We start from the raw sequence: 15,857 nt of genomic DNA, 5'->3' as shown, positions 1-15,857 counted from the left end.
TTTGAAATAGCTCAACTGGAATTCCATCATCTCCACTAGTTTTGTTCGTAGTGATGCTTCCTAAGGCCCACTTGACTTCGCATTCCAGGATGTCTGGCTCTAGGTGAGTGATCACACCATCGTGATTATCTGGGTCATGAAGATCTTTTTTTGTATAGTTCTTCTATGTATTCTTGCCACCTCTTCTTAATATCTTCTGCTTCTGTTAGGTCCATACCATTTCTGTCCTTTATTGAGCCCATCTTTGTATGAAATGTTTCCTTGGTATCTCTAATTTTCTTGAAGAGATCTCTAGTCTTTCCTGTTCTATTGTTTTCCTCTATTTCTCTGCATTGATCACTGAGGAAGGCTTTCTTATCTTTCCTTGCTATTCTTTGAAACTCCGCATTCAAATGGGTATAGCTTTCCTTTTCTCTTTTGCCTTTAGCTTCTCTTCTTTTCACAGCTATTTTTAAGGCCTCCTCAGACAGCCATTTTGCTTTTTTGCATTTCTTTTTCTTGGGGATGGTCTTGATCCCTGTCTCCTGTAAAGCGTCATGAACTTCCATTTGTAGCCATTGGGCACTCTGTCTATCAGATCTAGTCCCTTAAATCTATTTCTCACTTCCACTGTATAATCATTAGGGATTTGATTAGGTCATACCTGAATGATCTAGTGGTTTTCCCTACTTTCTTCAATTTAAGTCTGAATCTGGCAATATGGAGTTCATGATCTGAGCCACAGTCATAGTCAGCTCCCAGTCTTGTTATTGCTGACTGTATAGAGCTTCTCCATCTTTGGCTGCAAAGAATATAATCAATATGATTTCAGTGTTGACCATTTGGTGATGTCCATGTGTAGAGTCTTCTCTTATGTTGTTGGAAGAGGGTGTTTGCTATGACCAGTGTGTTCTCTTGGCAAAACTCTAATAGCCTTTGCCCTGCTTCATTCTGTACTCCAAGGCCAAATTTGCCTGTTACTCCAGGTATTTCTTCGGAGAAGGCAATGGCACCCCACTCCAGTACTCTTGCCTGGAAAATCCCATGGACGGAGGAGCCTGGTGGGCTGCAGTCCATGGGGTCGCTAAGAGTCGGACACGACTGAGCGACTTCCCTTTCACTTTTCACTTTCATGTATTTGAGAAGGAAATGGCAACCCACTCCAGCGTTCTTGCTTGGAGAATCCCAGGAACGGGGAAGCCTGGCGGGCTGCCGTCTATGGGGTCGCACAGAGTCAGACACGACTGAAGCGACTTAGCAGCAGCAGCAGTCAGGTATTTCTTGACTTCCCACGTTTGCATTCCAGTCCCCTATAATGAAAAGGACATCTTTTTTGGGTGTTAGTTCTAGAAGGTCTTATAGGTCTTCATAGAACTGTTCAACTTCAGCTTCTTCAGCGTTACTGGTTGGGGCATAGACTTGGATTACCATGATATTGAATGGTTTGCCTTGGAAACAAACAGAGATCATTCTGTCATTTTTGAGATTGCACCCAATTACTGCATTTTGGACTCTCTTGTTGACTATGATGGCTACTCCATTTCTTCTAAGGGATTCCTGCCCGCAGTAGTAGATATAATGGTCATCTGAGTTAAAGTCACCCATTCCAGTCCACCATAGTTCTCTGATTGTGGTCATATCCAAATTTCATGAATTAGATATACTGTAATATGGGCTAGTCTTATCTAATTAATGAGGGTCCATGCTTTCTACTACAAATTATATTGCTAGTGAGTGACAGTATTCTAAAGAAAGCCTTGAATCTACTGGACTTGTAGTGTAAGTAAATAATTTATAGTCTTCACAGTTTTTCCTCCCCTCCAGGTGGATGTGCTTAGGAATTATGTGGTGTGAATGACTCCTCCCGGATCAAGGCTCTCTTCTGAAGGTTCTGATCTTTTCTATTCCCAAGGAGACCAAATGAATAATGTTGAGCCCCACTCAGTCAGAGTGAATATAATCCAAGAGGAACTAGTCCAACTCTGTGACCAGGGCTCAGGTGCTTTAAAGCAGTTCTTTCTCCATGTCCTAAGCCTCCATCCATCAGAAGGAGGCCAGCCTCTCATGTTCCTGGCCCTTTAGGCTGTCCCATCAAGAGTGAGAGACTTCTCATTGTTTTTTACCTTCTAAGCTGCAGACAGAGGAGCCAGTGGAGTTTAATTATTACTGGCTCAGTTACCTTACTTCATGTAGACAAGTTTAATAAATCCGAGCATCCTTCTGACTGAATATGACAAGTACAAAGTTATTTTTGATTTATTATTTACTTGAGCCAAGAGCATAGCTGCTGCCCAAAGTCTAAACATGTCAGCATGACTTTTGCTTCAATTCCAATGGGAAAAAATTGGTAATATTCATCTAGCAATTCCCAATATAAAGCCTTATATCTGCTTTATTTTTCTCTCCCCAGTCTCTAAGCTCAGATATTCACAAAGAGAATGTTTAGAACTAAGCCATACAGTGTCAGAAACAGGGTGGTGATGATACTCCGAGGATGACAACAGTCATTCCCAGAAACAGGCCAACCATTAGGATGACACCATTTCTAATACGAAGAGGTGAGAGACCTGGGAGTATCAAAGGGGATCTTTGGTTGAAAAAAGGAAATGAAAGTATGGTAAAGTAGTTAATGGCATACAGAAAAAGAAGAAAAGCTTCTTTTCTAAGGGTGAGACTCTCGGAACCTCTTTCTATTGCTAATTGTTCATAAGCACACAGTTCATCACGTGCAACAGAGATTTCTCTCTAGAATCCTACAGCTCTCTGTCGACAGGGTAGTGCCATAGAAAGAATGTTGGATAAGGAGTCAGGAGACCTAGGTTTTAGTCTTGAATCTATCAGTTGCTATCTGTGTGAGTTTAAGTTATTTTTTTCTATAAGTGATATCTATAAAATAGGGATGGATAACTGCTTGATGCATTTACCACAGTTTTATGACAATACGCTAGCTGAGAAAGAGTTCTTTAGGACTATAAAGTGCTGTGCAACAGTATGATACCAGTTTTACCTTCTTCACCACTAACATCAAACATCTTGTGCTCAGTGAAGGGCTCTATGCTCAGGGAGGCAAGAAATACAAAGAGGCATACGATATGGTCAGCACTGCTCTGGATAGATTAGCACAGAATTGGGTTGTTCCTTTATTCTTGTTTGTTTAGTTGATGTGAAGATTGAGAGAAGAAATCCCAGATGCTGATTTACCTGCTTCTGCATGCAAATTTCATCACATACCTGACTTTTCCAGTTGTCTGGAAGGGGCAAGTGGTGGTTGGGGCCTCCGTTCTTCTCATTGTAGTAGATGTAGGTATTGAGATCGGGGAAGTTGCGGTTCAGGTCCACTCCATTTGCATTGTTCCTGCCAACCAGATACCCAGAGATGTCGCGTTCCTAGTAGGAAAAGGAAGAAATGAAAGATGAAGGTTTAGGTTTCACACTGAATGCTCTATTGGAAGAACACTGTATAGTTTTTGTTTTTTTTTTTAACTCATTAGTTCAGTCTATGAAATAATGTAACCTTTTTCTCTTTAACTTATCCAAAGTCCCAGTGGCATGATTCAAGTTTCCTTGTTGACCATGTGCTGGATGTAGAGATCCCAGGAGAAGCTCAAACACAAGAAGGGTGTTTCAGGATAATGGGAACCCGTATTTTTAAAAAAAAAAATGTTTATGTCTATTTAATCAGAATGATAAAGGTATATGTGAAAAGAAAATATACTTTCTTTAGTTGCATATGTATTTTTTCAGATTATTTTCCTTTATAGCTTATTATAAGATATTGACCATAACTACCTGTTCTATTCAGTAAATCCTCATTGCTTATCTATTTTATGTATTATGTTTGTATCTGTTAATCCCATGCTCTTAATTTATCCCTCCACCCTCCCTTTCCCCTTTGGTAACTATAAGTTTGTTTTCTCTGAGTCTGTTTCTATTTTGTATACAGATTCACTTGCATTATTTTTTAGATTCCACATATATAATAATATAATAAGTGATATAACTTATCACTTGTAATATTTGCCTTTCTCTGGCCACCTCATGCGAAGAGTTGACTCATTGGAAAAGACTTTGATGCTGGGAGGGATTGGGGGCAGGAGGAGAAGGGGACGACAGAGGATGAGATGGCTGGATGGCATCACTGACTTGATGGACGTGAATCTGAGTGAACTCCAGGAGCTGGTGATGGACAGGGAGGCCTGGCGTGCTGCGATTCATGGGGTCGCAAAGAGTCGGACATGACTGAGCGACTGAACTGAACTGAACTTACTTCAGATGGTGACTGCAGCCATGAAATTAAAAGACGCTTACTTCTTGGAAGAAAAGTTATGACCAACCTAGATAGCATATTCAAAAGCAGAGATATTACTTTGCCGACTAAGGTCCATCTAGTCAAGGCTATGGTTTTTCCTGTGGTCATGTATGGATGTGAGAGTTGGACTGTGAAGAAAGCTGAGCGCCGAAGAATTGATGTTTTTGAACTGTGGTGTTGGAGAAGACTCTTGAGAGTCCCTTGGACTGCAAGGAGATCCAACCAGTCCATTCTAAAGGAGACCAGCCCTGGGATTTCTTTGGAAGGAATGATGCTAAAGCTGAAACTCCAGTACTTTGGCCACCTCATGCAAGGAGTTGACTCATTGGAAAAGACTCTGATGCTGGGAGGGATTGAGGGCAGGAGGAGAAGGGAACGACAGAGGATGAGATGGCTGGACGGCATCACTGACTTGATGGACATGAGTCTGAGTGAACTCTGGGTGTTGGTGATGGACAGGGAGGCCTGGCGTGCTGCGATTCATGGGGTCACAAAGAGTCAGGCACTACTGAGCGACTGAACTGAACTGAACTTACTTCACTTAATATGGTAATTTCTAGGCCAATCCATGTTGTTACAAATGACAGTACTTCATTCTTTTTATGGCTGAGTAGTATTCCATTGGATATTTATACCACATCTTCTTAAACTAATCATCTGTTGACAGGCACTTTGGCTGTTTCTATGTCTTAGCTATTGTAAACACCGCTGCTATGAAAACTGGGGTGCATGTATCTTTCCAAATTAGAGCTTTCATCATTTCCAGATATATGTCCAGGAGTGAGATTGCTGTATCATAAAGTAGCTCTGTTTTTAGTTTTTTTTTTTAATTTATTATTATTTTTTTAATTTTACAATACTGTATTGGTTTTGCCATACACTGAGAACCTCTATACTGTTTTCCATAGTGGCTGCACCAATTTACATTGTCATCAATCGTGTAGGAGGGTGGGAACTCCTATTTTTTATTTCTGCATTTATTTTTTGGCTGTGCTAGGTCTTCGTTGCTGTGAGGGCTTTTCTCTAGTTGCAAAGGCCAGGGGTTACCCTTCGTTGCAGTGTGCTGGCTTCTCATTGCAGTGGCTTCTCTTGTTGTGCAGCACGGGCTCGAGGGCACATAGGTTTCAGTAGCGGCAGCACGCAGGCTCAGTAGTTGCAGCTCCCAGGCTCTAGAGCACAGGCTCAACAGTCGAGGCACACAGGCTCAGTTGGTCTGCGGCATGTGGGACCTTCCCGGACCAGGGATCAAACCCATTTCTTCCTGGACCTGTATCTCCTGCACTGGCAGGCAGATTCTTTACCAATGCGCCGCCAGGGAAGCATCTCTTAGTTTTAAAAAGTTTCATGAGATATAGCTTACATGCCACAACATTCACCCATTTTAAGTGTATAACTTGATGAATTTTAGTATGCTTACAGAATTGTGCAACCATTACCACAATTTTGGAATATTTCTATCGCCCTGAGAAGAAACCTCACGCCCATTTACAATGACTATTTGGTTTTACTCCAGTTGTAGGTAATCACTTTCGATATTTATGGATTTGCCTTTGCCGGACAATTCAATAAGTGGGATCATATATTATATGATTGGGTTTTTTCACTGGGAAAAATGTTTTTGAGGTTCTTCCACTCCATAGCAAGTATCAGCACTTCATTCCCTTTTATTTCTGAATAATTACATTATATGGATTTATCACGTTTTGTTTACCCATTCACCAGTTAATAGACTATATTTGTTTCCTGGGTCTGCTGTAACAAACGACCACAAACTAGGTGGGTTATAAAAGGAGAAATGTATTCTTTCACAGTTCTAGAGGTTAGATGTCTGAAATCAAGATGTTAGTAGGGTTATGCTCTCTAAAGTCTGTAGAGGAAGATACTTCTTCGTCTCTTCCAGCTTCTGGTGGTTGCTGGCAGTCCTTGGGATTCCTTGGTTTGTAGATACTTCAGTCCAGTTTCCACTTCCATCTTCAATATGGCCTTCTCCCTCCTATATCTGTGTCTCTGAGTGCAAATTGCTTTCTTCTTATAAGGACACCAGTTATATTTGACTTAGGTCCCCTAATCCGGTATGATTTCACTTTAGCTTGATGACATATGCAAAGACCCTATCTCCAAATAAGGTCATGCTCATAGGTGCCAGGTAGACATGAATTGGTGTGTGCGGGGGATACTATTAAACCCAGTACATGGGCATTTGGTTTGTTTCCACTTTTTGGCTATTGTGGATAATGCTTCCATGAACATTTATGTACAAGTCTGAGCATGGACATATGTTTTCATTTCTAATACCTAGAGTAGAATTTCTGGATCATAAAGTAAATTCATATTTAACTTTTTCAGAAATTGCTAAACTATTTTCCAAAGTGGAAACCAGCCTCCCCCTTTATTTATTTATTTTACTTAGGAACGTTGATTATCTTTCTTCTGAGCAATATCAGCTTCCTAGACCCTTTAATCTCTCTGCTCACACTTCACATTTCATCATTTATTTGGTCACATATTCATTCTTTCAGTTATCCATTTAATCAATCCACATCTATTTATCTCTATTAAGGCCCTCTGCAACACTCTAGGGAAAGAAACAATGTGACATTATACTAGCTTTCTAGGAATTCATGGTATATATGGAGAAATAGATATTAATATAAGCAATAAAATATACAAAGTGGTAGAACAGAGATAAGCTCACAGGCTCTTGCAAAACTGAAATTCTATTTGATGTTCTGTTTGGCATGGAAGAAGGGGAATAGTGTCCACTGGAGCCCTTTGGGACTGAGAGGGGAGAGCCTAAATTGGTGGCCATTCCTGGAAATAGGGTAAATGAATGAACACTAGAAGGCTGAAAACTCACAGATGTACTACTACTCTTGATTCCTCTAAGAACTCTTTATTGTTCTCAGATTTATCTATTCTTCACGGCATCATGCTCATATTTTACTCTTAGGTCTCACTGAAAACATTTTTTTGACATTCTCTTAAGTTTTCTACAGCAATTCTGTTCCAGTGGAAAATATTTATATGATTTTTCTATGTGGAGTTTGATTTTTCACTTCTATGAGATCTATGAAATACTGATTTTTATTATGCTTCCAGATGTTTCCATTGCTTTCTCATTCATATCAACGTAACTCATAACTGTTCATGTTAATAGTTATGCTAACTTACCTATCAGTTGACTTACTACTCACACACGCCATTAGTTAGGCTGACAGTCAAGACTTCCCTTAACAGAAAGTTCCCACTCACAGGGTTCGCTTATTAGCTTCCTATTACTACTATAAAAAATTACCACAACCCTAGGGCTTAAACTTGCACAAACTTATGATCTTATAGTTTTGGAGGTCAGCAGAATGAAACGGGTCTCACAAGACCAAAATCAAGATATTAGCAGGGTTATGTTCTTTCTGAAGTCTCTAATCCCTTAGAACATCTTCAAATCTCTATTCGACTGTGATCTCCTGCCTCTCTCGTCCACAGTTAAAGAACCTGCACAACTGGTTACACTGCTGCTGCTGCTAAGTCACTTCAGTCGTGTCCAACCCTGTGCGACCCCATAGACGGAAGCCCACCAGGCTCCTCCGTCCCTGGGATTCTCCAGGCAAGAACACCGGAGTGGATTGCCATTTCCTTCTCCAAAGCAGGAAAGTGAATAGTGAAAGTGAAATTGCTCAGTTGTGCCCAACTCGTAGCGACCCCATGGACCGCAGCCCACCAGGCTCCTCCACCCATGGGATTTTTCAGGCAAGAGTACTGGAGTGGATTGCCACTGCCATCTCAGTTGGTTACACTGGGCCCATCCAAATAATCTAGGATATTTTAAGGTCAGATGATTAACAACCTTTATTCTCTTTGCCATGTAATATAACACATTCACAGGTTCCAAGGATTAGGACTTGAACATCTTTGAGAGGTAAAGCCACATTATTCTACATTCCCTACAGGTGACTTTAAATTTAGGTGGCCAGGCAGGTCTTCCCTGTGTAGCAACACAGATAGGTTGGCAGGTAGCTCTGGAAGTTGGAGAACATGATGGGTTCTCTTTTGGGTTCAGGTTCAAGATCTGTTCCCTTTGAACAAGTACACAGTAGATGAGCAGAGGTGACTAGCTCCTCAGAGATAGATAGCTCTAGGATCTAGTGGGCTGGCAGGGGCTTTACCAACTCCCCCACCCCAGCCCCAGCCCATCACACAAAAGATGTGGGCAGGTCTGATGTGCTTCTCCTTGTCTTCCTACTGTTGTACAAGAAAGGGCTACCAGGAAGAAAGCAGCCAGGCTGGGTTCTCCCCCACACCACCCTCAAATTGTCCTGCTTTTTGGGAAACTTAAGTCTTCAGGCACAGTAGTGTCCACCTCTCTGATGTCCAGAGGGGAGATGACATTTTTTTTTTGTTATGCTTTGTTGTTCTGATTTTTTCCTTTGTTGAGTCATGTCAGCAGGAGGTTGTAAGATTACAAGGGTGAAATTTGGGTTTGGTTCAATATTTGGCTGCGTTCCCCTCCCTGCTGCTATTCACCCTTTGGCCCTGTCCTCAAGTAGGTTAAACCAGGATGGGTCATTAAAAAACAGATGCCAAGTGGTTCCACTTGTACAGGACAGTGCAGTCAGATTCATGCAGTCAGAGAGTAGAAGGTGGCTGTCAGGGCCTGGGAGGAGGGGGAAATGGGAAATTACTAATGAAGGGTCATAATTTTTTTTTTTGAATGGATAGATAAGTTCTGGAGATCAGGTATACAACATTTTACCTATAATCAGCAATACTGTATTATACACTTAAGACTTTGTTAAGGGGGTAGATTTCACCTTGAACAGTCCTTGTCAGAATAAAATAAAATTTGTAAAAAAGTAAAGTGGTGAAGTCTAGTCTTAAAAACATTTCAAGACTACCCCCAAACAAACGTATTTTTAAATGAAAAAAAACCTCTTTAATTTATACCTCCCACCAAAAACCCCCAAACAAAATAGGTTTAAATATAGCTTTTAAAGGAACATATTCTAATTCAGTAGATTTGGGGGTGGGGGCAGGACCTGGGAATCATATTTTGAATATCTTTATCCTCAATTCTGACGCACAGCCACAAAAGAATCACTGATTTAAAGTTAGGCACAATGATAGTTTGAATTTATGTTAGGAAATAAAGTAAAGCCCATAAACATTTATTTTCATCTGTCTCCTGGCCAATGTGACCCTAAAATAAAGAATTCAAAGGCTCAGTACTATACTAATAGAGGAAAAAGCCATACAGAAATGTAAATAAATGCAAAGATTTATTATTTATTATCATTATTTATTATATAAATTATATATTTATAATTTATTGTTTTTATTATTTATTAAAATGTGAAAAACTAACCTGCCACACCCACAATTGTGGAGAACATTTTCTTCTCTCCCTTCAAATACAAATTGAAATGTAGTGTGGGAGGGAGAAGAATACTTAGTATTTGAAGCCTAAATATCCGGGAAGGAGGGCTGTTTTGCAATATCCTTTCGTACCTTTTTAGTATTTTCCAGTTGACAAAGTGTTGTCATTGATATTGCTTCACTGATCCTCGTAATGAAACAGAGCTCAGCTGGAAAGGCAGAGAGGGAATCCAGGCTCAGAGAAAAGCCGCATTCATTACCTAGGGTGCTACAGGGCTGAACCTGTCTTCAAACTTCATTCTATTTCTCCAGCTTTTTCTCTGTCATACCATGGCATTTACAGTGGGCAGAGACGATACCTGCTCCCCCAGCTTTTCCTTACACCCTCAAGACGGCTCTGCTCTGTGCAGGGCCTCCCCCTGGAGGTCGGTACCTGGGCAGCAGCGGCCACCTCGTAGCCGTCAGGGTTCATGGACGGCATGATGTGGATGCGCGTGTCCTCCACCAGCCGGACGATGCGCTGGTTCCTGTTGCGGAACTCCTCACACAGGAACTCCGACAGCTGCAGCAGCAGCTCACGGCCGAGCACCTCATTGCCGTGCATATTCCCCACGTACTTGACTTCCGGTTCCACTGCAAGTGAGAGAAATACACGCAGGAAGAAGATGGGGAAAGCTAGTAAGTGCTGCTGATTCCTAGCAGTGCCAAGGGACACTTTCCTTCTTTTTCAGTAATGAATAAAAGAAAACTTCTTGCTTCTGTTAGGTCTTTTCCAACAACCCCTGAGCCCTCTTTGAATAAACTGTAACTACAAATGCTACAACAATTCATGCCAGCGATAATAATGTCTACTATTTGTTAAAACTCTACTGTGCACTAGGCATTTATGTTATTGCTAATCTTCACAGAAAATCTGTAAAGTCAGCATTATTAGCTTCAGGATGAGGGTATGGCATATGGAAGAGGTTAAGTAACTTGTCTGAGGTCACCTGGCTGATTAACAATGGAGGTCAAAGCCCAGAGGTAGCTTAATGCTTCTCAGAGACAAACTTTTTCAGGATAAGGATGGTGCTTTTCCACGATCTGCTAGCCTAGACTCCTCTAAGTTATAGCATAACAGTTCCTAATTGTACCAGTTAAAAATATAATTTTCCTGGTACTCAGGAAACTAAAATCTCCCCTTCACATCTGAGAATGCTGTGTCTTGAGGCACAGAATAGGAAGGAGTCTATGTTTGTCTCATTCCTTAGTCTTTTCTTTGGCTATGTTAACTGCGCAACTGAAGTAAGAATTGAGGTCATTAAAAGAGCCTCTGCTGCTGCTAAGTCGCCTCAGTTGTGTTCCAACTCTGTGTGACCCCATAGACGGCAGCCCGCCAGTCTTCCCCGTCCCCGGGATTCTTCAGGCAAGGACATTGGAGTGGGTTGCCATTTCCTTCTCCAATGCATGAAAGTGAAAAGTGAAAGTGAAGTCGCTCAGTCATATCCGACTCTTCGTGACCCCATGGACTGCAGCCCACCAGGCTCCTCCGTCCATGGGATTTTCCAGGCAAGAGTACTGGAGTGGGGTGCCATTGCCTTCTCCAAAAGAGCCTCTAGAATCACTTAAAGAAAATCATTCTTGCCCCACTTTTAAAAGGAAGGAAGGAGAAAAGCTCTAGCCAAGTGACTTCCCTTCCGCCTAACGCCTTCCTGCCTCCACGCCTCTTCTGATTGTGCGCCTCTTCATCTCCACCTTTCCACGTCCTCCTCACCGTCCTTCTAGGCTCAAATGCTCCTTATCCCATGAAACCAACTTCGATTCTCCTTGCTGGGCATGAATTCACTATTAAACGTCTCTATTATTATACTTACCGCTTTCTACTCTGAACTTCTACTTTAATTTTGCACACATCCTATTTTCTTTACTGGACCTGGCCCTTGCAATATATGCCATTTTAAATTTTCTTTAGGACACAATCCATTGCTATTTATCTTAGCAAAGCTATAGCAGTCCTTCCCAAAAGAATGTCTATAACTCCCAAGGATTGTGTAGTGGATTTTCTATCAAGTGCATTCTTTAATCTTAGTGTATTTCTTTGCTCTTATCATGTCTTCCCTACTTTTCTTGGTGTTAGAAAGTGAAAGGTGCTCAGTCATGTCCGACTCTTTGCGACCCCATGGACTATACAATCCATGGAATTCTCTAGGCCAGAATACTGGAATGGGTAGCCTTTCTCTTCTCCAGGGGATCTTCCCAACCCAGGGATCGAACCCAGGTCTCCTGTACTGCAGGTGGATTCTTTACCAGCTGAAACACAAGGGAGGCCCTTCTTGGTGTTATCGCTTATTTTAGGAAAGGATAGTGATAGCAGATGGCAGGTAGTATTTTTCAACATCCTTGTTCATTAAAATAAAATTTGGAAAAATCTATATTAGTCCCCTCCAATCTTATTTATTTAAAAAATATTATATATATATATATGTGTATGTATGTGTATGTATATATATATATATATATATAATACATATATATTTTTATCTTCTGCGAAATCCAAAAGTTTGGGAACCACTGCCCTGTAGAACCTAGCATAGTGCCGTGCTCTGAGTAGGTGCTCAATATAAAATTTTTTTGTCTCTACTTTCCATATATCCAGAATGCAGACATTTCTCCTAACAGCCCCTGCCATCATTTTGATACAAGCCCTGACACCTGCATACTTGAATTATTACAATAAATATCCTGCTTGAACTCCCTGTATCAGCCTAGCCATGCAACTCTATTCTCCTGAGTCAGTGGTTGGCAACATTTCCCTGTAAAGGACCAACAGGAAATCCTCTGGGCTTCCAGGGCTATAGTGTCTGCATTGCAGCTACTCAATGCTTCTAGTAAAAGCGGACATAGACAATACAGAAACAAATGGGTATGACTGCATTTCAGTGACATTTTATTTACCAAAACAGGTAGCTGGCCCTCAGGACTCTAGTTTGCCGACCCTTGTTCTGAGTGATCTTTCAAAAATTTTAGTCAGGTCATCTTTCTCCTCTGCTTAAAACTCTCCAAAGGCTTCTCACTTCACTCAGAGCAAAAGGCAAAATTTTTGAACAGGCCTGTAAGGCCTCATGTGATCTCCTCCTGCCCCCTGAGCCCTGACAACTCTGCACTGACTTGCTTTCCCATAGTTCTCTCTGTTGGGGCCACAGGGGCCTCCTTGCTGTTCCTTACACATGCCAAGCACACTCCTGCTCCTGCCTCTGTGCAGCAGTTTCATCCTTGATATCAGTATAGCACCTCCATCATGTGCTCAAAAATTACCTCAAAGGAAAAGCTTTTCCTAAAAAGCAGCACCCCTGCCCTACTCAGTCCACAATGCTCCATGACTCTCCATCTCTCCTTCCTGGTTTCTTTTTCTCAACAGCACTTATTTCAGCTGATATAATTATATTTATTTAGTTATCTATTTATTGCCAGTCTTATCCCACTAGAACTCAGACCCTGGGAGCAGAGTCTTCATTTTATTCTCTGTGTTATATTCAGAGTCTACCAAAATGCTTGCACTGAGTAGGTAATCAGTAATATTTGTGGATAAATTAAGGAATGGATGAAAGGCATGAATGGATGGACAGCTAACAGGGCATCAGAGAAAAGAAGGATCAGTGAGATAGAATAGTGTAAAAAGCTTCAGGAAAGGCCTTGAATGCTAGAAATAGGGGGGCTTAGGAAAGGGGCACAGAATGAAGGGCTAAGCCTACAATGCCCATTAGCATCCACAATCTTCCGAAATAAACATGCAACCTGAGTAAAAGGGTGCCTGCTATGCGAGTGCATCTTCAAAACAAGGCCCTGGTCATCAGCTAATCATGAAGCCTTCCTTGAGCCAGGCTCCCCACCCCTCACACGCCTCCCCCCACTGACCACATAATATTCTGAAGCTGTCATGGATTGTAAGATTGCCACCCAATGGGTGTTGAGTGCCACCCACGGGTGTAAGATTGCCATTGAAGGTTTTTAAGCAAGGGAGTGAGGTGATTATGTCAATAATTTGGCTACCTGGCATCTGTGTCTTAAATGCAGGGTTTAGAGAGTGGTGGCTGTTAGGAGTTAGGAGAACAGCTGGGAGCCCAGTGCAATCACTTAGGCAAGTTGTGATGTAATATGGGCTAAGCTGAGGGGTGTGGAAGTAGAGAGGAAAAGAGACTTGAGGTTAACAGTTTGCAAGAGGAAATGGTGTATCTGTATGTCACAATAGCTGGTAGGTAAAGCAGCAAAAGCAGCGAGAAATTAGAGACAACTTACATGCCTATCAATAAATGAACTCTTCAGTATAACCATACAACCATGGAATATTATGCAGCTGAAAATGATAATGCAGATCTACACTTCCAGGCATGTATGCTATTCATCAAAGACTAGGAAATGAGAAAAGCAGATATAGTATGATTCCATCTTCATTTTAAAAATGCAGAGAAGAAAGTCTGCAAGGAGATACAACAATATGTTAACAATGGTCATCTCTGAGTGGTGAGATTATGGATAAGGGTTTTTCCTTATCTAATTTCTATTTTAATCCAAACATGGATTGCTTTTATAATAGTAACAAATAATAAATAATGCAATAAATAAAATGAATAACCCAGACCTAAGATTTTCTCCAGCATCCCAGACTTTGATTACACTGTCATTCCAGAAAGAGCTATCCCTAAACTCTTCTAAGTTTCCTGGCAGAACCAGAAGAGCTAATTGTTTCTGCAGAGGCATTGGATAGGGAAAGGCAGGACAGAAATAGCAAGCAAGGAGGAAGGGAGGGAAGGGGAGTGCAAGAAGGATAGGAAGGGAGCAGGGAAGAAGACTCACTCTTTTACCATTAAGGTCTTGAACAAACAGAACCCAAACAGGAGCAGCAGACAGGAGCTTGAATTGGGGTTGCAGCTCTCCAGAGGCTGGGCCAGCTTGAGGGCTAAGTAAGGAAATACTTAGCACAGGCTGGGGAAGTGGTGATACTTCACAGGTATCCCAGAAACCACCCCAGTTACTGGATTTGGAAGGCAAGGGTCCTGCCCCCCCCATACTTTAAGACACACGCTCAGGGCTTACAGGGTTCATGGATTCCGGGGTAGTCGCTGAATTCCAGCACGTAGAGGTGTCTCCCTTTCACACTGCGCCCAATGCTGTAAACCCGAGTGATGTGGGGACATTCGTTGTGCACCTTGTACAGCATCCGCACGAGGTCATCGTAGTGGTGGTGGCGAAAGGTCACTGGGGCAACCAACTTGAAGAGAAGGAGGTGGAGGAAGACTGAGACCAGGTCTGACATCTTGCTGGGCTTTTTCAGAGACTAAAATAGGCCCTGCTTCTCCCAGTAACCAGTCAAAATCCAGGGGCCAATAACCAGCTCTTCTTGTTTCCCGCTAGTAAACACCAGTGTGACAGCACCTGGGAAGAAAGTTCAGAATTGTCTGGCCAAAGCCAGAAATTATTTTTGTAGCTCTGGAATAGGCACTCATCTCCCCTCCCCCCATTTCTCTGCCTCTCCTAATCCATGAAAACCTTTTGAAAGGTTTTTGCAGTTCCCCAGATTGGGCAGTTTCACTGATTCTAGTTTACTGATTAACTGGATTGTAAACAGGCTTCAATAAATAGCTGCTTATAACCCTTTGATTCCCAGAGAATTTTGAGAAGCTTGGCCTGTCCTTCTTCCTTATATTACAATATAGGGAAGGGTAGTAAAATAGAACGCTTATCCTTTTGATCCATTCTACATCCTGTCTTTCTGAAGCACAGCTGTGTCTTGTCCCTTTTTCCTTCAAAAATCTTTCAACAAATACCAATGAGAAAATGAAAAAGTGAGCCCCATTTTGGGAGAAAACAGTTGCCAATCATGTATCTGACAACATATCCAGAATAAATCAAGAATACTTACAACCCAGTAATAAAACTAACCCAATTTAAAAAGTGAGCAAAAGATCTGAATAGACATTTTACTAAAGTAGATATATGAATGACTAATGAGCACATTAAAGATGTCCAACATTATTGGTCATTAAGGAAATGCAACTTAAAATCACAATGAGATATCACATTATACCCACATCTAGCGGCTATAATCAAAAAGACATAATAACAAGTGTTGTTGAGAACAAGGAGAAACTAGAACCCTCATACATTGCCAATGGGATCATAAACGGTACAGCCACTTTGGAAAACAGTTTGTAGTTTCTTA

The 15,857-nt window shown here is 41.5% G+C and overlaps 1 protein-coding gene across 1 annotated transcript in view; it reads right to left on the bottom strand.

The window, feature by feature from the left end:
- CPN1 (carboxypeptidase N subunit 1) overlaps positions 1 to 15,157 on the bottom strand; it is a 28,574-nt gene extending 13,417 nt beyond the window's left edge. Inside the window, exons 1-3 of the mRNA XM_005698323.3 lie at positions 14,732 to 15,157; positions 10,092 to 10,291; positions 3,211 to 3,366 (exon numbers count right to left, since the gene is read on the bottom strand). Of these exons, the coding sequence (XP_005698380.2) occupies positions 3,211 to 3,366; positions 10,092 to 10,291; positions 14,732 to 14,951 (576 nt within the window). The 5' untranslated portion in view covers positions 14,952 to 15,157. The remainder of the gene's footprint in view (positions 1 to 3,210; positions 3,367 to 10,091; positions 10,292 to 14,731) is intronic.

This window comes from Capra hircus, chromosome 26, assembly GCF_001704415.2.
Source record: "Capra hircus breed San Clemente chromosome 26, ASM170441v1, whole genome shotgun sequence".
NCBI classification, from domain to species: Eukaryota; Metazoa; Chordata; class Mammalia; order Artiodactyla; family Bovidae; genus Capra; species Capra hircus.
Note: the sequence above shows the minus strand (reverse complement) of the source record. Positions and strands in the feature narration are given on the sequence as shown.